Source organism: Triticum urartu, chromosome 1 (assembly GCF_003073215.2).
Source record: "Triticum urartu cultivar G1812 chromosome 1, Tu2.1, whole genome shotgun sequence".
Classification (NCBI taxonomy): domain Eukaryota; kingdom Viridiplantae; phylum Streptophyta; class Magnoliopsida; order Poales; family Poaceae; genus Triticum; species Triticum urartu.
Genome location: NC_053022.1, coordinates 31,925,243 through 31,945,911, shown reverse-complemented (window position 1 = coordinate 31,945,911; position 20,669 = coordinate 31,925,243). Strand labels below are relative to the sequence as shown.

The 20,669-nt window shown below is 42.3% G+C and overlaps 2 protein-coding genes and 2 long non-coding RNA genes across 6 annotated transcripts in view; 1 reads left to right on the top strand and 3 right to left on the bottom strand.

Moving 5' to 3' along the window:
• Nucleotides 1-4,488: 4,488 nt before the first annotated feature.
• Nucleotides 4,489-6,921, bottom strand: LOC125544700. 3 transcript variants are annotated; one of them, XR_007299612.1, is made up of 3 exons: nucleotides 6,754-6,921; nucleotides 5,701-5,758; nucleotides 4,489-4,806 (listed from the first exon to the last, which is right to left on the bottom strand). It is a non-coding gene; the product is annotated as an uncharacterized LOC125544700 (long non-coding RNA). The 3 variants fall into 3 exon arrangements; XR_007299619.1 differs by having other exon boundaries at nucleotides 5,707-5,758; XR_007299610.1 differs by lacking the exon at nucleotides 5,701-5,758.
• LOC125544694 lies at nucleotides 5,765-7,183 on the top strand. The gene is made up of 2 exons (XR_007299607.1): nucleotides 5,765-6,387; nucleotides 6,921-7,183. It is a non-coding gene; the product is annotated as an uncharacterized LOC125544694 (long non-coding RNA).
• Nucleotides 7,184-7,892: 709 nt separating this feature from the next.
• LOC125544683 (E3 UFM1-protein ligase 1 homolog) lies at nucleotides 7,893-12,456 on the bottom strand. The gene is made up of 12 exons (XM_048708433.1): nucleotides 11,974-12,456; nucleotides 11,626-11,711; nucleotides 11,398-11,463; nucleotides 11,222-11,290; nucleotides 10,890-10,979; nucleotides 10,725-10,790; nucleotides 9,991-10,037; nucleotides 9,858-9,921; nucleotides 9,228-9,305; nucleotides 9,070-9,132; nucleotides 8,565-8,657; nucleotides 7,893-8,239 (listed from the first exon to the last, which is right to left on the bottom strand). Exons 2-12 carry the CDS (start codon nucleotides 11,698-11,700, stop codon nucleotides 8,132-8,134), a joined length of 819 nt encoding a protein of 272 aa, XP_048564390.1. The 5' UTR covers nucleotides 11,701-11,711; nucleotides 11,974-12,456; the 3' UTR covers nucleotides 7,893-8,131.
• A 2,016-nt stretch (nucleotides 12,457-14,472) lies between these two features.
• The window catches only part of LOC125532648 (E3 UFM1-protein ligase 1 homolog), a 17,661-nt gene continuing 11,464 nt past the window's right edge, over nucleotides 14,473-20,669 (bottom strand). Inside the window, exons 3-14 of the mRNA XM_048696633.1 lie at nucleotides 20,321-20,667; nucleotides 20,076-20,230; nucleotides 19,840-19,905; nucleotides 19,664-19,732; nucleotides 19,292-19,381; nucleotides 19,109-19,174; nucleotides 17,873-17,919; nucleotides 17,740-17,803; nucleotides 17,065-17,142; nucleotides 16,907-16,969; nucleotides 15,324-15,416; nucleotides 14,473-14,871 (exon numbers count right to left, since the gene is read on the bottom strand). Of these exons, the coding sequence (XP_048552590.1) occupies nucleotides 14,767-14,871; nucleotides 15,324-15,416; nucleotides 16,907-16,969; nucleotides 17,065-17,142; nucleotides 17,740-17,803; nucleotides 17,873-17,919; nucleotides 19,109-19,174; nucleotides 19,292-19,381; nucleotides 19,664-19,732; nucleotides 19,840-19,905; nucleotides 20,076-20,230; nucleotides 20,321-20,667 (1,243 nt within the window). The 3' untranslated portion in view covers nucleotides 14,473-14,766. The remainder of the gene's footprint in view (nucleotides 14,872-15,323; nucleotides 15,417-16,906; nucleotides 16,970-17,064; nucleotides 17,143-17,739; nucleotides 17,804-17,872; nucleotides 17,920-19,108; nucleotides 19,175-19,291; nucleotides 19,382-19,663; nucleotides 19,733-19,839; nucleotides 19,906-20,075; nucleotides 20,231-20,320; nucleotides 20,668-20,669) is intronic.

Below are 20,669 nucleotides of genomic sequence, written 5' to 3'. Positions count from 1 at the left end.
AACTTGTAATTTCGGGATAACAATGACCAAGGCATTCCGCATGGCCATGCATGGGCTTCTTTTATTAGGGTAAACTACGGGCTCAAAGAAATGTTGGTGCTACGGGATCCTGCTATACATTAGATCATGGGTGGTTGATGTGAGGAAAAAAATAGCGCCTTAGAGAACTATGTCGAAACTTAAATGCTCTAGACGATGGTTGTCTAGGGTACCGAACACTATATCTAGCGTGATCCTTCCAATGCAGTTCTTTATCTAGGGTACCGCCTTCGACCTCCCCCGCCACGTGCACATCCATGCCCGGGATGATACCCTTGAGCTTGGTTTTAGTTGGCTCGATGCATGAAGGAAGGCATCCGAAATTGATTTAGGGCGAGAGAAGGGACGGTGGTGGCAGGCCTCGACGAGCTGACATTTGAACGCCCGAAACCTCAGCATGCGTGAGCGGGGCTATATCATTCTGTCCAGACAGAGCGGCAAAGGCAGAATCAATGGCTGGTTTATGTGAGATCAATGAGATCGATTTTTTAGTAGAAAAAAATCTACATGTTCAAACATTCTCAAAAAATATATTTGTAGACACACATCAAAAAGTGTCAGCTCCTAATTCGACCTACATTAATAGAAACAAAAAAAAGACAAAATTAGATGTGAATAATGTCAAAGTACCATTCACCCAAAACTGCCACTATTCACATTCAAATTTGTCTTTTTTGAATCTCCAAATATACATCAAGTTTTGAGCTGATTTTTTTCCAGAGTTGTATGAATGTTGTCAAATAATTTTAGATTTTTTCAAAATTTCTAATTATTAATTTTTGGGGTTGATCTCATTAATCTCACCTAATGTGAGATCTCATGCAAGTCTCCCTAGGAGAATTAGAAGGAGTAAGATGGATAGACAGCAAAAACAGACATACGCAACAAGCATGCATGGCGGAGAGACGACACATATGGCAGGAACCAAGGGATGGTCCGAGGCATAATATACAAGGAAGAATGGAAGATTGGGGTAACGCACCAACACGACAAATTAATCATCATCATCACCCCTGAAGTTAACTGCCATCTTCACCATTAGCACAGAAGGTAGCAGTGGACCTTTAAAGAGGTGGGTTTCAGCTTCAGTTATGGGAGGAGAAGGGGCGTGTGGTGGAGCCGCAAGGCATGGAGGAGGATGTAGCATGATGACAGCCGACGGTGTGGGCGGCCGTCGCAGCCGGCATACACGAACGCTGCAAGACAGGATATTTAAAAACAGCAAGGAAGGGGCTACGAAGGAAGTGTAGAGGGGAGTGGACCGGCACGGAGGCAGTCGCACGTCATAATCTTGCCCAATGTTCAAGAAATCGTTAACTGGTAGCTACTCGGTTAGTTTAAAAGTAGCGATTAATCGGTGAATCGGCCTATTAACTAGATTAATCGGTCGATCATTAATCAGTAAATTGAATAGAAACTTGCCAACATATATCTAGATTTTTTTAATGAATTATACCATACTCTCATGCTCCCAGCTATGTAGTATACTAAAATATGCTGCCATACATATATAAAAAGTATAGAGAGGAGGTAAAATTATTAATCCTATCTATTAAGGAGCGGCATGGGGCCAGAAGGGGTTATGGGCCAAAATTTTGGGCTTTGTTTGCCCACCTGTTAATGGGCCAGCATGGATTAATCGGCATGACAACTGATTAATCGGTCTAACTGGCCAATTAATCGGCCTAACAAGTTAACACGATGAATAGGTGTTATTCGATTCGGCCATGCTATGAGTAGCGATTAACTGGCCCATTAACTAATTAATCGGGTGAATTCTTGAACACTGGTCTCGCCCATGATGGATCAACGGCGCATCGAGGAGGGAGGAGCTGAAAGTGCAACTAATTCCCGGGTAATTTTGATAATTAATAACAACATATATGCCATTGATCTAATGCTCATTGTTAGTAGATTTCAGAAAAGATCAATAATTGGCATGACAAGGACTAATGAATGTGGACCCCCTAAGGACAAGAATTGGCTACCCCAAGACTCTACATTTTTGGTTTAGTGATCCAAAATCATATTGAGTCCCTTAGGAAAACCAATACTATTAAAAGGGGATGAGGTATTGATAATGAGGTTTTTGCTCAAATGCTTAGTGATATTGCTCCAAAGATCTATGGTTATTTTCTCAAACACATCTGTCCAAACCCAAAATCTTCATTTTGGTCCCACCGATATCACCTACTCTGGACCCACCGAGATGACCATTCGATTGCCACAGCCAAAACCCTAGCAATTCGGTTTGACCGAAATGGATCTCGGTCCCATCGAGATGGCCTGACCAAGTTTCTATGATGACATTATTTCACTTTGGAATCAACAAGTTGAAACAATCAAAATTACCGAGATTGGTTTTTCCCTAGCCATTGCACTTTGATCCCACCAAGTTTTTCCATATTGGTCCCATCGAAAAGCCCAACGTTCATATGTTTTACACAGAACGGTCTCACCGAGTTTATGTTCGGTCTCACCGATTTGAGTCAAAAGTGTGTAACGGTTGGATTTTGGGTGAAGGCTATATACCCCTCCACCCCCACTTACTCTCTAAGAGAGCCATCAGAACGAAACACTATTTCCACCATTCGTTTTCTGAGAGAGAACCACCTACTCATGTGTTGAAATCAAGGGATTTCAATCCAACCATTTGAACCTTGATCTCTAGCCTCTTCAAGTTGCTTTCCACTCCAATCCTTCTCCTACCCAAGCCAAACCTGAGAGAGAGAGACTGAGTATTGAGGAGAATATCATTTGAAGCACAAGAACAAGGAGTTCATCACCAACAAAATATCTATTATATTTTGGACAGTGGTGTCTCTTAGATTGGTTAGGTGTCACTTGGGAGCCTCCAAGATGTGGAGTTGAACCAAGGAGTTTGTAAGGGCAAGGAGATCGCCTACTTCGTGAAGGTCTACGAGAGTGAGGCTAGTCCTTCGTGGACGTATTTCATGGTGGAATAGACAAGATTGCTTCTTTGTGAACCTTTGTGGGCGGAGCCCTCCATGGACTCGCGCAACCGTTACCCTCCGTGGGTTGAAGTCTCCATCAACATGGACATACGATAGCATCACCTATCGGTACCACGCCAAAAATCATCGTGTCTTCATTGCGTTTGATTTCTCTGATCCCTATGCAAAGTCTTTACTTTCCGCTGCATAACTCTTAGCCTTGTATGTGTAGGGTGTACTTGACTTGGTAGTATTGCTAAAACTTGCCCACAACTAAAATTGGGAAAAGGCTAAGTTTTTATTTGTCAAGTAGTCTAACCACCCCCCACCCCCTCTAGACATACTTTCGATCCTATAGGAACGCCACCCGATGATAGGACACAAAGAAATTGTTCGTTCGGGGTGGGATAGCGCTGAAACCTGGGCAACTTGGGATGTTAGCATCCGAGTGGGAATAAGTGCGCCTTCATGGCCCGATTACTGACAGGAACAATTGGTGGTCCCACAGAGCAGCGGCCCACGAGACGGTGCGCAATTCGGGCGGGTGACCAGGGACACCCGACTTTCATCTGCATCATATGTTTGAAGATCCAACGGTTGAGACAGTCAAATTGCCGTGAAGACTCCTAGCTAGTTGTGTTATACTGTTTTTAATTGAGGCCTTCTATATCTCGTCTTTAATTTGTGGCACCTCGTCATTTTTTTTAGTTACTGTGAGACCTCGGCATTTCACCTATGGAATCAGGTTAAAAATCAAGCATTGGAAGTGCCCTTAGGGCATCTTCAAGCGACCTGCAAACCTTCCGCAACCGTCTGGATCGTGTTGTCCGAACTGCGAAAGTCATCCAACGCGGTCCTGTATCGGTCCACGGGACGGTCCGGACACGATTTCTCCCGCAAATTGGAGACAAAGTGAGCTGAGATTTGTGGGACTCCATACACCCGAAACGTATGACTCCGACACCCCGTAGACCCCGTAGACACCCGAAACATAGGGGAGATTGTAAGTTTTTAACAAACATAGGACTTTGTAGCCTGCACGCACTACCATGGTGTACCATAGGGCAAGGGCGTGCACACACTGTTGGATGAAGCTGAAGGGAAGTATGCGTGGGACGACATGATCCATTCATGAAAAGCTTGTCGGATATCCAGGATCTAGTCGAATTCGAGACCTTGTTGTACTAGACTTAATTTGTATTCTATGTGTGAATGACTTGTACTATTTTCTATCAAAACTTTGATTAATATCGCCGGTTTGCATGAATTTCGTCCGGTTCGCCGGTTTGCATGAATTTCGTCCGGTTTATTAAAATACGGGTTGAAATGTATGAGACTAGCGTTGGATGATGTCCTATTCGCAGGTTGCCGATGGAGGTGTGTGATGACCCGTGTCATTATTACTATAGATAATGACACTAGTCCTTGGATTATTTCTTGACAAAATCTTGTCTTGTCAAATAATAATCCATGTCAGAGATATGCAATAGGGAAATAGCTAGAGATAGTCATTTATATTACAATACCTTGCCACACAGGGCTAAAAGTCTCAGGTAGGCTTCTCACATGTTTTGCCAAATTATTACATCTCCTAACACCGGAGTTCCAACTAGCAGTACTAGATAGATGATGATAAAATAGTTTTCTGGATTACATAGCTAGATCATAATTACTTATTCATCCCAACCCCCATATGCGGCATCCAGATCGTACATAGCACTAGATGGATCCACATCTAGGTCCCCTGTGTAGTTGTAGTCATCACCATTGCTCTCCTCACTTGGTCCAGTAGGATTCTCATACAAGCTTTGCTCTAAGAAAAAGATGATTAATAGCAAGAGTGAGTACAAAGTACTCAGCAAGCTCAAAAAGCAAAATGCAACACTCATGATAGCTCAATATAAATCAACAAGTCCTACCTCAACTCAACACCTTTCAAAATAACCATTTGTTGCAGAAAGTTTATTTCAATTTATAAAAGCTATCAAACACTCGTATTGCGAGATAGACCACCAATAGGTCCCCATAATCCCCAATCCAAGAGACTGGCATGAATTCATGTTTTCCTTTAACTCTGCAGAGTTTGTATCACTTTACCCATAGAGCTCGAAACCATAATTGCCATCTGCATTTCCTTAGATGCGAGACATGGTTCAGAACCTAAGCTTTTTCCCATTTGTATATTATATCTCCACCCGGCTAGTGTCACTAGCCGTTGTGTCGGGTTTCGGAACCCGCACTCCTCCAACGCTTAATATATATAGCGCTTGCTAATGCACCCATCCGGCATTAGCGTGGGAACTCATCGCCCATCCTACTACTACTTACCCATGTGGAGAGTATAATAACTTGATGGTATTGGGCTCAACTCGTCTTAGACGAGACCATGGTTGATACGGTTGTAGTACGGCGCATAAAACGAGTGAAAGTTATTTAATTCTTAATATACTAGCCATATGTAGAGGGCCCCACCTTCCAGTATGTCCATCCAGGGCACCCTCTACCCACCAAATAATTATAAAAAAATAAATAAATCAATGGATTAGCTGCTCCATCAGCTAACCCAACTTTTTGGCAATAGTCACTCCACACAATTTATTACCAAAACATTTTATGCAAGTTGATGATAAGATGCAGCAAAGAATAGTGTTTTTCAAAAATAGCTCTACTCAGCATGATCAAGGAGAGCTTGCCTGAGTTCTCGTACTCAGACCCGGACTCAGTTTGCTTCTGTAGCGTCTCCTTCTCCTGACTGTACTTGCTTCCTGCAGTTCGGCAAATATATATTTTGAGACTAAGTCGAGTGAATACTAGGAAAATGAAAAAATATACGTCGGTGCAGTGTGGTCATCCTACAGTCAAATATTACTTTTTTTCTAATGTCTTTTTACTAAGCTTGCATTAGTACGCATACTAGGTGTGCACCTGGATAAGCTACTAAGCTAATTTATCCCCCACGTGCCCTCTCCCTTTCTCTAAACTAAGCCTATCTCTCTCTTCCCTGTACTAGTTCTATATTAGTAGTCCTCAACCGAACAGAGCACCCACTAGTACTACTAGTCCAGCGAGAGCACAAGTAATAATACAGACTGATGCTCCTCTGCTCCTTGCCCAGATCGGCGCCGCTGCCAGCGACGGGAAAGATGCCGCTGCTAGATCCTCCACACTCTCTCTCCCCTGACGTGAATCCCCATATTATCCCCATGAATTTCAGCCTCAACTCTCTAATCCCCCTCTGTGTGTGTGTTCTTTTGGCTTGCAGGTCAAACCCTATTGGGGATGTGATTTCCCTGCTCCAGATTGAAGTGGTTGGCGTTGGGCGCCGCCGTGATGCTGGATGGTGCAGGTCAGAGCTCCAGTGCGTGTCCGTGGAGCAGATCCACCATGGGTGCAGGTTAGTGGTGCCCTTGTTCCTTTCTCAAATATTTAGGATAGTCAAGTTCTCAGATTTAGTAGATTAAAATGGCTCCCATGTGTGTGTACTGAACATGTTCACCCCTTTGAATAATCTTGGTGTATTTCTGCTGCCTAATTAATCTGGGAACCTTTTATTTTACATCTTAATGCCTTATCCATGTTTCCTAGTACTGTTGCTTCCAAGATCTGGGGTAGATGTTCCTGCTGTGACTTTTGTGCACCTATGAATAATTAGGATACTTTTGCGTGCATCTGTGAATGACTATGAGACTTGTGTGTGCATCTGGGCTGGTCTTCTTTGTGTATGTGAGAAATATATAGTGGCAGAAGAAGAAGAACTCACCTTTCTTCTTTTGCCCTCTCTGTTGGTCCTACTCTTGCTGCTCCTATGCTCCAAGTCCACTCCAGTAGGCTAGATTGTAGCTCTAGCCTGTCCCCTTCAGTCTACTGATGATTTCTCAGGTCACCATCTTCACTTATTGATCTTGGATCTTTGTTGGTTGTGAACAGGGGAATGGAAATGCTACTGAGAAGAAGAAGAGAGCTTGGTCTGGCTATTTGGAAGCAGAGTGAAGAGTGTGCTACGGTGAAACCTTAGCCAGGTTACTCCTCCTCTCTTTCTAGTACCTAGCTAGTTATGGCTGCCCATCCCTACTGTACAGTGTAGTCATTTGTGGAGTCTCTCTATTGGCTAGGAGTTGCAGCCCATGCCTAGACCAACTGTTGGTTAATTGACTACTGATATCTATAATGCACGTGATGGTGGTGGTCAATGTGTATCCCAAATATGTCTCACTGTTTACTGCTTTGACCACGAGACTGTTTACTGCTTTGACCACGAGATATTTTTGGGTTGGTCTAAGTTTGGTGTGCCCTTTGTTGTATAGCTTAGCATAGTCTGGTCTCTCTCTCTCTTTCTATATATATATATATATATATATATTCAAAGATTTATAATACACCTGTACAGCTATACTGTCTGAGGTTTATGAATATAAATATATATATATACTTGAGTGGATATGAATGCTTGTTGAAGAAATCTGATATGTATTTGCTTAATGGATTCTACTTAATTATCTAGTTAAGGGTGGAAATACTATGTGAAAATATACGGGTCGTTACAAGGTGCCCTTATACACCGTCACCCAAAAACACGGCACGGACGCACCTGGGTATATTAGGGAACCACATTTCTGGATGTCAAAAAATAAAAAAGGATACCCACATTTCTGGACTTGGGATATCTTGCTCGAAGGGTAGTGCTGACTCGAGTAAAGCCCTCATGGTGATCCCGCAACGTGTCATGTGCACCTTGAGCAAACGGTCCCAACGAGTCCCAAAACCTTGACTGAAAATGCCACGTGCATTCAAATGGAGTTCGAATGGAGGCTTGCCGTGACGGGCGTTTGCAGCCTTCTCATACTTGGATGTTTCGCGTGGCAGTTGAAGAAAAGAATGGGTGTCTAGTGGATCACAAGATAAAAGGTTCTCGAAAAACATTTGCTTGCAGTCATTGTTCAGAAAGGAAGTACCAGAGTTTCAAGGTGTTTAAGAAGTTCATACATGCTGTGGTTGCTCGTTAAACATTTAAGAAGTTGATTCTGCTATCACACGAAACAGCCACAGCTCCAGTGCCGAGGAGGATAGATAGGTAGATAGATCTGTGCATTTACATACACGAGGGCATGGGGCACCACCATGCACACAATGTTTCCTGCTCACTGCTCTTTGCTCGTGCCGAGGGCCAGGGATTTCAGTTCTGGCATCAGCCTCTCTTCTAGGTCTTCCTTCTTCTCCAGCATTCGGTCCGATGTGCAATCGTCTTCCTGCATGGCAAAAATGAGACAATGCATCATTGCACGCATGAGCGGCGCAGACAGTAGTCCAAGTTCTTTTGTAGTTTTTCCACACGGCAGATGATAGATACCGACAAAAGAAATGTTAATGCATGAATCCAATGTAGTTACTGTTTGACCATAGCAGATGATTTCAGGTAAATGGGGAGAGCTCGAAATAGAAATTAAGAGTACATGTATAGAGTTCAGGGCAGAACCCGGATGAAAGTTATGGGAGGATATAACAAACTAATCCTTTTCTAATGCACACAACAGTGAGCACTGATGTATTCGAGATTGTTGGAGTGGGACTTACATCACCCGTAGCAGCATCTTGTAGTGCGAGAAGTTTCATGGTGGTGGCGTGACATTCAGTTAAAACCTTGAAGGTTGCAGCTGGTAGCTTGTCCTGAAAAACAGAGGCAGATGATCACACAGGTAAAGATTTTGCTAAAATTAACAGTGTTATATCTGAATATGTGAAATAACCCAACATCACAGACAGGCCAAAACATCCTAATTCTGTAAGCCTGCTATAAAACTAAAACCCAAGGGGCTAAGATACTATGGCTAGAATGCAGAGAACTGTCGATCATCGATCCAAAAGCCGGCAGGAATTTGATGGTTAACACTAGTTTCTGGAAATAATGGTGAGGCCGTGGAGCTACGTACAGGAATTATAATATCTTTTATGCTGTTTCAACATATCAGACAAATATAGTATCAAGGATTCTGTGATCAGGATACTGTTAGTAAAAGTTAACATATTCTACTTGACTTGCATTAAGTATATTTTAAAGCGAATGCAAATAAAAAATTACCTTCAGTAGTGTGATGACAGCACCAACAGCACTTCCAGGTGCCTGAAGAGCCTTGTTGTATGCCTACAAAATATTCCAAAAGGATGTTTCTCTGGTCAGTCTGTAAATACAGAGAGAAAGCAGGAGTGTTATTTCAGGAAAGATACAATCAAGCAAACCTGGAGAAAAAGTAGAGCAGCAACTTTTGGGAGGAAGGAAACTGGATCAGTTTCTGAAGAAACTTGTGCTATCAAATCCTTCAATTCATAGAAAGTAAGCTGTCAAATAATTAGCACTAGAATTCATCCATAAAGAAACTTAGCATGTATGAATTCACACCCTACCAATCTATAAGAGCGCCTACGAGTCTAATAATCTTGGTAAATTTATATTATCGTGGTGATTTTGACTTGCATTCTGCTATTCTGTACTTGCACTACTTTGATGCTTAAAAACACAAGAAACAACAAATTTTTTAACCGTGGAGAATACCATATTTTCATAGAAACAAAGATCGTACTGTAAGACAGGGTTTTTAAAAGTGCTACCAGAATGGTTCAGGTTATTTGTGCGGTTTGCTAAGTTTAGAATATGAAAACACAAGAAACAATCAGTGTTTGGGGCATATCAAATAAATGATGAACTGATAATATACTCATTCCACCTGAACTGGGGATCAAAGGGGAACGTTTAGGGACTAAACCAGCAAAAACTAAAAACCTGATAGGCCCAGATCAAGAAAGTCAGTTCCCACTGGTTTTCCAGACGCTCTGATACTACCATCAAGATAGAAGATACCAAGAACATACCTTGTGGTGGGAATGCAGCATTGATCGCTCAAGTCTTTCATCAAGCTTCTTAAATAACAATCTACTGAAAAAGAGAGTAAGCACTTTGATAATCCAGCCAATGCGGAAATCAAGTACAAATATAAAATGTTACCTTTCCTCTGCTGTATCTCTTAAGGCGTCCATAAATGAATCAAACCGCTGTTGTGGATTTCGAGAAAAGGTTAGAAAGAGCTACAAAGTCCAGTTATATTAGAAGTTGTGGATCTCAAAGACATAGCAACAGTCACTTATTGGTTTTTTATTTAGTGTATGTGTTTAGACAACAAAGAACTCACAAGTCATATGCTTAGGAACATGCACATTTTATCAACTAGCAAAGTATAACAGATTGGTGAGGAAGATCTTTCTTACATGCAATCTTATATAATTGACTAGTTATTACAGGATCAAATAATTGATGTCATAGAACACACAGAAAATTAACATGAAGTGGGTTTCGTGGTTAGTCTACAGAATGACAGGGTGTTTTACAGGGTATAGGCAGCAAACAAGAAATTGTGAATGTTGGGTATTTACAACATAGAATCTTGGCAATCTGGTGATTAACATAATGCAGGAAGCTTCACGGAAGAACTTCATCTATATACAGATTCATTGCCTCAAAAATGTATAGTATTGTATCATGTTAATCATCCAAATGTCTGCTGTACCCAGAGACCCAGACTAAAGTTTTTGTGGTATGTTTGATTGTTAACTGTAGGTGCTAACATATTACCAGAATTTAGGCTGTTATGCATACTAGATTTAGAACAAGAAAAATACAGAACTAAGGACTTCAAGGCTTCAATCAATTTGTCAAACAATATTTCTTGGTTACAGACAAACCTTTCCCTCCAGTGCTTCGACTAAAGCTTGAGCCTTCGATGACAATTGCCCTGGAAGATCCTTCGCCTAATTTTTTTTAACAAAAAAGAGCAACCCACAAAGTTAAACAAAATGACATTTTCACACAGGATTGACATATGGAAAAATGAAATAAGTGAACTGTACCAGAAAAGTACGCTCCGTAGTGCTGAGCTGAACATGCTGTTCTTCACTGCCTTCAAACTCCATTCCATTCTTCAATTTGTTGTCCTTATCCTATCGGTAGTTCAGTGCAAAGTACACGTGCTAGTCAGAGAAGTAGGTCACAAAACCTTTTAAACTATTCAGATTATAATTCATAAGGTAGTCACAGTTTCATAGTTCGTGGCGCAAGAAAGATCACAAGTAGGGAAGGGACTGTTCCAAGGGAAAATTAAAGCCAAAATGGATACATCACGAAATTATTTATGAATTATAATCTTGCAGGCAACCCCACTGTGTGAGCTTATAGAAGTTACCAGACTAAATAAAATCTTGTCGACTACTGGAGTACCCATAGTTCTTAGCAGATGATCGTGTAATATGCCCTGAAAACCAGAAAACAGGTAAAGAAAAGGACCTAAGTAAAGGCTGATAACGTATTGAGTAGCAAGCAATGTTGTGAGAACAATGCCCGTAGGCTATAGCAGCTTACAGAGGTAGCAGGATCATCCTCAAACACATCTAGAGCTTTTCCATAAAGTTGCATATCGAGGACAGACTGACGATGACAAAGAATAATACTGAAAAAAGTTAGATGATCTAGCACCAGAAGAGAAATGCAGGAAAGCAATTTAGCAATAGTGAACAATTTCAAGGCTATCCAGGAACTATATATTATAAAAAGAAAGCACAAAGTAATTGGGATGCAAAAGCAGATTACCTCATCCAGCTGCTTTTGCAGATTATCAAGCACGCTTCCCCTCCTTTCAGCATTTTCTGACGGCATGGTGTTCATTTTCTTCTTCCCTGCATCAATAAGCATTTGCCTCAGGTGAGAGGGCAATAATTTAATTGGGCCATTTAAGTCGTCTGAGCCTAATGTTGGTTTTAAAAGCGAGAGGTCTACTTGCTCGTGTTAGTCTAGCGACGCGACGCGCGTGACCTAGCAACTATCGGAACGACGCCGGCGACCAAACCGAGCGGTGGTCGACGGTGGCGCTCGCGGAGATCGTGCTCCGAGGACGAAATCGAGGGGGGAGAGGTTGGGGCTTTTGGCGCGGCTGCTCACCTGGTGATGCTGGCGTAGCCGAACGGGCGGGAGGAGGTCGGCCGGCGGCGAATTTGGACGGTGACGGCGAACAGACCGAAGAGGAGGAGGTCGACCAATTCGACGGCGTGGAGGCGTCCGAGCTCGAGGTCGTCCGAGCAGAGGAAGCAGTCGTGCAGTCGGGGCTCCCGGTCACGAAGAAAACGCCGGCGGAGCACGCTGGCCGCGGTGGCCTGCTCCGGCGATGCTCTGGCGCTCCTCGGTTCGCTTGGTGGAGAAGGAAACGGAGGGGGAGACCCACCTGGCGGCGGCGGGAGGGTTAGGATTTGGGTGGCTGGGGAGGCTTCAAGGGGAGAGGAGAGCCGCGGTGGTTGCTCACTGATGTCGGCCGACGCACGCGTCTGTGGATCTCTCTCACTGGAGAAGACGCTAGACGAGAGGGCAGGTGGAGGGTCCAGCGGGCTTGGGCCGGCTGTGTGGACTGCGCACACTCTACCTGTGCACTGACATCCTGTGCACGGTGGGTCGGGCTAGAAGAGAGTTGCTCAAAAAAAAAAACTGAGAAGGGAGGGAGAGGGGTGGTGAAATTCTTCTTTTTCTTTTAAAGACAAAAAATAAAGGAGGCTTGGGTGGACCAACTCACTTCTGGCAGTTATTGCAAATCATACCAAGTCTGTTAGCTGTAACAAGGATGTGACTGCACAAATGGAAGAGGCCGAATTCGAAATTTATCAAACTGAACGTGGATGCTTCTTTTCATGCAGAGGAGAAATCGGGTGCGATTGGCGTTGTCCTACGACGGGACGATAAAGGCCGCTTTATTGCTGCACAATGCAGATTCATTCATGTTTGCAGCATATGTAGCGACGGTTGAGGCTATGGCAATGCGTGATGGTTTAAATTTTGCAAACACTTTTGGTTTTTGACAAAACTGAAGCGGAGTCCTATTCCTTGAGTGTGGTGAACTACTGCCAAAGTGCCAAGGGCAAAATCGGTGGTGGGATGCAACAGCGGCAATCTTTGCTGAGTGCATTGACACGGCAACATCAATACGGAAGGTCATCTTTTCGCGTTGTTTTTCGTGATGCTAATTCGGTAGCTCATGAGCTAGCTAAATTCAGCTTTTGTAATAAGTGTGATGATAATTGGATTGATGAAGCCCCGGGTTTCCTAATCAGCCAATTAATGAACAATGTAATTATTGTCTGATTTAATAGAGCTAGCCATGGTGGCATTTCCCCGGAAAAAAGGAGGCTTGAGGGACAACATTTGGTGGGTCAAATGAATTCCAAAAGTCGTGAAAACTTAAATTGTGGTCTCTGAATCATTTCAAAGCTCCAAAAATTTATCCACGGTCTATTGGCAAGGCTTGGCATTTGTTTGGCATAAAAAGGAGAGGAAGAGGAATAAAGGGATTTAAACTAGAGGTTGGTCACAGGGTTGGGCTAAAATTATGAATAATTTGGGTAGCTCCCCAATATTAAAGGGAAAAGCTTCCGTCCAGACGTCAGATTGTATGTGGGATCAACTGGTCTTGTGCTCTTCTGGTCCCACCTTTCTCTAGAAATATCCAGCTCCAACCAAAGCATCCCTTTCTTTTGTGAGCCAACGCTAACACATCGTTATCCATCCACAATTTTCCACGGCTTCTTTCTCAAGCTCCTGATCATGGCGCTGTAACTTTTGTAACCTCGTCGCCTTGCCCGTTGCTTTTACTCCTACTGTCGCACTGCATTGCTACCGACGCTGCTACAAGGGAAGTGGTCGCTTCTGTAGGCAAGCCATCGTGTCCCTGGTGTTGCGTTCTCTCTGCAGTCTCGATTTCTTTGGCAACGGCTGCACATCAGCCTTTTTGTGGCCTGTACGGGATGTTAGGTGCCATGAACGACGGCCACGGCGGTCTCATAAACAAAGACGATGAACGATGGCAGGTCGGCCGTGGCAACGTTTCTATAACATCATTTTCGTTGTAAGTTTCTTTTTTGCAACATGGTCTCAGTTGCAAAAGTTATTGGTAGCATGATCTCTGTTGCAAATGTTTTTAAAAAAATCTGCAACATCGTCTATGTTGTGAAATGTTTCTGCAACACGAGCTATGTTGCAAAGGGTTCCACAACATTCCCTTTGTTGCAATGCAAGGATGGGGTTTGACTCTGACGAGTGCTGAAGATCCGTCGGCCAACGTGCGAGGTCTTGGGGTGATGATTGGTGTAGAACATCAAAAGGAAGATGGGCCAAATTAATTATTAGTGAATAAAATGTCACGTGCGAACGGCCCCAACGAGTTCCAAAACCTTGACCTAAAACGCCACGTGCGTTCGAATGGAAGCTTGTCTTGACAGGCGTTTGCAGCCTACTCGTACTCGGATGTTTCGTTTGGCACTTGGAAGAGAAGAATGTGTTTCTAGTTGATCACGAGATAAAAGGTTCTAGAAAAATGTTTGCTTGCAGTCATTGTTCGGAAAAGACTACTACCAGAGTTTCAAGGTGTTTATACCTCATACATGCTGTCAGTCGGTATTTGGTTGCTCGTCAAAAATTAAGTTGATTCTGCTGTCACATGACCCCCTAGAATGTACACGGTGTATTACACATGGATCCCTTTCCTTCAGAAATTGCGAAGCCAGAGGGCAACAAATGAGCTCACGGTGCAAACATGCAACCCACATACTACGCTAGATTCACTTGATGAGTGCGCTAAGTAGACCAAGTATCGCAGGGTGGCTGCTTGCATCCCTAGCTGATGATAGATAGAGAGGTCTGTGTATTTACAATAGGGCATGGCGTACCATGCACGCACACAATGTTTGCTGCTCACTCTTTGCTCGTGCCGAGGGCCAGGGATTTGAGTTCTGGCATCAGCCTCTCTTCTAGGTCTTCCTTCTTCTCCAGCATTCGGTCCGATGCACAATCGTCTTCCTGCAGGGCAAAGACGAGATGACGCATGATTGCGCAAATGATGAGCACAGAGCATATTACTTGATGTATATCAGAGGGTGTCGGGTAGATGGGGAAAGCACAGAATATAAATTAAGAGTACATGTATAGAGTTCAGTGCAGAAACAGGATAAAATTACGGAAACACTAGGCATGACAAATCAAGCGTTTTTCATGGCAATTCATGTTGGCGTGATGATGGCAAATTTAGTTTACAAGCACGTCAATTTCCTGGGAAAACAAATAAACTGAGGCGGATTTGCCATCCTTGGCACACATAACTTGCCATGAAAACGTTCGATTTGCCATGCCTAAGAATCTGACGTCAGATTTGTAGCAAAGTCAAAAAGTTATGGAAAGATAACCAACTAATCCTTTTATAATGCACACAACAGTGAGCAGAGATATATTCAAAATGGTTGGAGTGGACTTACATCACCCGTGGCAGCAGCTTGTAGTGCGAGAACTTTCACGGTAGTGGCGTGATATTCAGTTAAAACCTTGAAGGTTGAAGCTGGTAGCTTGTCCTGAAAAATAGAGGATATGTATGATCACCCGGGCATGGATTTTGCTAAAGTTGACAGTATTATCTGAATGTGTGAAATAAGCCAGCATCACAGGCAGGCCAAAGCATCCTAATTCTGTAAGACTGCTATAAAACTAAAACCCAAGAGGCTAAGAAACTATGGCCAGAATGCAGAGGACTGCCAATCATCGATCGAAAAGCCGGCAGGATTTTGATGGCTAATTATAATATCTGGAAATACTGGCGGGGCCGTGGAGCGATATGCAGGAATTATAATATCTGCTATGCTGTTTGAACAGGTTATGAAAAGATCAAACATGCAAAAGAAATGAGATAAAATTTAATAACACCGGCGGGGGGGGGGGGGGGGGGGGGGGGGGGGGGGGGGGGGGGGGGGTCCCTGATATTTGTACTTACTCTTGGTATGAGTTCATTTGTGCAAGGGAAAAGTTATCTTTCGTCCCTCGACTCTTTTCAAAGGTATAGAAATAGTCCCACAACTTCAAAACCAGCAAAGCTTAGTTTCATCGCACTCCCCGCCGCCTCGTGGGTGCACAAGCAGAGCAGCAGCACCGCGCTTCCGTCCGTGCCAGCTGCGACATATGCCTGCCTGACTTTGCCGATGGCGAAACTGTCCAGGTGCCAGCCTGCTGGATGGCGGCAACGCGACTTTCCGGCGAGAGTGGACTTGCAGCGCTGGCTTGATGTGGTCCGTTCATAGTAGATACGTTGCAGGTCGATGCATATACGCAGCAAAAGCAAAGCAGACTGCTAGCTCACATATGCACGTAAATTTATCACTGATTCCTCTCGGTCGTTCAGAGGTTGAAGATGCTCTTACATGTAGGGCCCACATGTGAGGGAGACAGAGAGCAAGAATTAAAGTGGACAAAAATGGGTAGGTGCGGGCCCATACTTGTCAGCTTGAGTCAAAAATCACTCCACGACGACAGGAAACCACCCAAAGCAGCACGAGGGAGTAAGCTTATCCGGTTTTGAAAGTTGAGGGACTAAGATTTGCTGGTTTTAGAGTTGAGGGACCATTTCTATACTTTTGAAAAAGTTGAGACGAAAAATATACTTTTCCCTTTGTGCAATATGAGCAGAAATACGTCCAACAGTGACAACCGAGGACTCCCTCTGCCTACGTTAGGAGTCTTGTGATGCAAGGAAGCAAACCCCTCTATACTAATTACTGGTTTCACTTGTCCAAGTAAAACAAAGCTAAGCCAAGGACACACAATACAAACAGATTCAATAGCCGTTGTTCCGGGGGGATTGCAAAATCAAGGGGTTTATTGTAATAAAGGACAGGATAAGAAAAAGGTGGACAGGTGATTCTTCTGACAGCTTAATGACACAATTACAAACCAGTATATCAGACAAATAGTATCAAAGATTCTGTGATCAGGATCCTGTTGCTATAAGTTAAACATATTCTACTTGAACTATACTAAGTGTATCTCAAAGAGAATGCAAATCAACAATTACCTTCAGTAATGTGATGACAGCACCAACAGCTCTTCCAGGTGCCTGAAGACCCTTGTTGTGTGCCTACAAAATATTCAAACAGGATGTTTCTCCGGTCAGCCTATAAATACAGAGCGAAAAGAAGAGTTTTATTTCAGGAAAGATACAATCAAGCAAACCTGGAGAAAAAGTAGAGCAACGACTTTTGGGAGGAAGGAAACTGGATCAGTCTCTGAAGAAACTTGTGCTATCAAATCCTTCAATTCATACACGAAATTAAGGCGTCAGATAATTAGCACTAGAATTCAGCCATAAAGAAACTTAGCATGTATGAATTATTTATTCAGCACATTATGCCATATTGAACATTAACGTCTTCAGACCCTACGAATCTATAAGAGCGCCTACTAGTCTAACAATCTTGGTAAATTTATATTATCATGGTGATTTTGACTTGCGTTCTGCTATTCCGTACTTGCACTATTTTGATGTTTAAAAACACAAGAAACAACTTTTTTTAACCATGGAAAATACCATATTTTCTTGGAAACAGAGATCATCCTGTGAGACACAGGGTTTTGAGAAGTGCTACCAGAATGGTTCAGGTTATTTGGGCGGTTTGCTAAGTTTAGAATTCGAACACACAAGAAACAATTAGTGTTATGGGGCATATCAAATAAGTGATGAATTGGTAATACACTCATTCCAGCTGAACTGGGGATCAAAGGGGAACGTTTAGGGCCTAAACCAGCGACAACTAAAAACCTGTTAAGCCCAGTTCGAGAAAGTCGGTTCTCGCTGGTTTTCCAGACGCTGTGGTGCTGCCATCAAGATAGAAGATAGCAAGAACATACCTTGCGGTAGGAATGCAGCATTGATCGCTCAAGTCTTTTATCAAGCTTCTTAAATAACAAGCCACTGAAAAAGAGAGTAAGCACTTCGATAATCCAGCCAATGTGGAAAGCAAGTACAAACATAAAATGTTACCTTTCCTCTGCTGTATCTCTTAAGGCGTCCATAAATGAGTCAAACCGCTGTTGTGGATTTTGAGGAAAAGGTTAGAAAGAGCTACAAAGTCCAGTTATATTTGAAGTTGTGGATCTCAAAGACATAGCAATAGTCACTTATTCATTTGTTATTTAGTGTATGCGTTTAGACAACAAAGAACTCACCAGTCATATGCTTAGGAACATACAGATTTTTTTATCAACTAGCAAAGAATAACAGATTGGTGAGGAAGATGCTTCTGACATGCAATCTTATATCTGAACTAGTGTGTCAGCCCTAGTATGAATTATGTACACATTCTGAAAAAAGAATTGACTACACAATATATCACTTATCTTCTCGTGTCAACATTTTTTCAGGATATATGCTGCATATTTACTTTATTAGTTACTCCCTCCGTAAACTAATATAAGAGCGTTTAGAATACTAAAGTAGTGATCTAAACGCTCTTATATTAGTTTACAGAGGGAGTATTACAGAATCAAACAATTGGTGTTCTAGAACACACAGAAAATTAGCATTAATAGGATTTCGTGGTTAATTTAGGCTTCCTTTGGTTCATAGGATAGAAATGTTGTAGGAATAGGAAAATCATAGGAAGTGAGATGACATGCATCTCAATTCCTATAGAGAAAGAGATGTCATTTGATGCATAGGATAGGAATTTTTCCATTGAGTCTTAGCTAATGTTTTTTTCCTCCAAAATGTGAAGGATTGAGTCCTATCCTATATAGGAATAGGAATCCATTCCTACAAACCAAAGGGTCTCAAAGGAAATTTTCCTATGCAAATCCTATCCTATAGAAATCCTATGACATTCCTACAAACCAAAGGAGGCCTTACAGAAGGAAAGGATTTTTAAAGGATATAGACAGCATAGAAGAAATTGTGAATGTTGGGTATTTATAACATAGCATCCTGGCAAGCTGGTAATTAATATAATGCAGGAAGCTTCATGGAAGAACTTCATCTATATAAAGATTCATTGCCTCAAAATTGTTGAGTATTTTATCATGTTAAGCATCTAAACGTCTGCTCTACCCAAGAGACCCAGACATAGTTTTGTGGTATGTTAGATTGTTAACTGCATGTGCTAGCATATTATAAGAATTTAAGCTGCTATGCATACTAGATTTAGAACAAGAAAAATACAGAATAAAGGAGTTCAAGTCTTCAATCAATTCATCAAACAGTATTTCTTGGTTACAGACAAACCTTTCCCTCCAGTGCTTCAACTAAAGCTTGAGCCTTCGATGACAATTGCCCAGGAAGATCCTTTGCCTGATGTTTTTTAATAGAAAGCAAACCCATGAGGTTAAACCAAATGATATCTTCATTCAGGATTGACACAGGAAAACATTAAATAATATATGGAAAAATGAAACAAGTGAATTGTACCAGAAAAGTGCGGTCAGTAGTGCTCAGCTGAGCATGCTGTTCTTCACTGTCTTCATACTCCATTCCATTCTTCAATTTGTTGTCCCTATCCTATTGGTTGTTCAGTGTAAAGTACATGTACTAGTCAGAGAAGTAGGTTACAAAACCTTTTAAACGATTCAGATTTGAAATAGGAGCTATAAGCTAGTCCCAGTTTCTTAGTTCATCACGCAAGAAAGGTCGCTAGTAGGGAAGTAACACAATCAGGGACGCATGTTATTTTAAGGGTTCTGTTGCAACTGTAAAATTAAAGCCAAAATGGATACATCACAGAAATTATTTATGAAATATAATATTGCAGGCAACCATACTGTGTGAGCTTATAGAAGTTACCAGACTAGATAAAATCTTGTCGACTATTGGAGTACCCATAGTTCTTAGCAGATGCTTGTGTAATATGCCCTGCAAACAAGAAAACAGGTAAAGAAAGGACGGTAAGTAAAGGCTGCTAATGTATTGAGTAGCAAGCGATCTTGTGAGAACAATGCACATAGGCTATAGTAGCTTACAGAGGTAGCAGGATCATCCTCAAACACATCTAGAGCTTTTTCATAGAGTTGCATATCAAGGACAGCCTGACGATGGCAAAGAATAATATTGAAAAAAGTTAGATGATCTAGCACCAGAAGAGAAATGCAGGAAAGCAATTTAAAATACAGTAGCAATGTCGAACAATTTCAAGGCTATCCAGAAACTATAGTACAGAAAGGAAGCACAAAGAAAATGGGATGCAAAAGCAGATTACCTCATCTAGCTGCTTTTGCAGATTATCAAGTACACTTCGCCTCCTTTCAGCGTTTTCTGACAGCATGGTGTTCCTTTTCTTCTTCCATGCATCAATAAGCATTGGCCTCAGGTGAGAGGACAATAATTTAATTGGGCCATTTAAGTCGTCTGAGCCTAATGTTGGTTTCAAAAGTTAGGAAATTTGTAGAAGCACAATTTCAACTGAATAGAAACAACAAGGTTAATCTTATCTAGTTTCCTGACCTCCCAACTCTTCTAACTCTGGAGCAACAGCCAAAACCTTTTGCTCTATCAACTCATCGGGGAAGATATTTGTGTTCTCCTCTTTTGGTTTCTCTGGTGCCTTTTTACCACCGCGCTTCGCATCACCTGAAGAACCAGTGTCCTTGTTTTTCCTATGAGCTTTCTTGCCCTTTACAGGGATGATTTCTTCATCATCATCCTTCTCAACTGCTCCGCCTTTGACAGACCCCGTAGCTTTTCCACGTTTCTTCTTTGGTCCTCTGTCTGATGAAGCACCTGTACTGCTGGCGTCGTTATCACCAAAGTCTTTTGTGTCTGAGTACTGGACAGATCCTGCCCTATGCTCGCT

Bases quoted from the DNA above. Each gene is read 5' to 3' on its own strand.
- LOC125544683 (XM_048708433.1), bottom strand. From the start codon at position 11,700: ATGAACACCATGCCGTCAGAAAATGCTGAAAGGAGGGGAAGCGTGCTT. The intron at 10,980-11,221 runs GTAACTTCTATA...AACTACCGATAG, and splicing joins ACAAGATTTTATTTAGTCTG to GATAAGGACAACAAATTGAA. The intron at 8,240-8,564 runs GTAAGTCCCACT...TTTGCCATGCAG, and splicing joins AAGATGCTGCTACGGGTGAT to GAAGACGATTGCACATCGGA.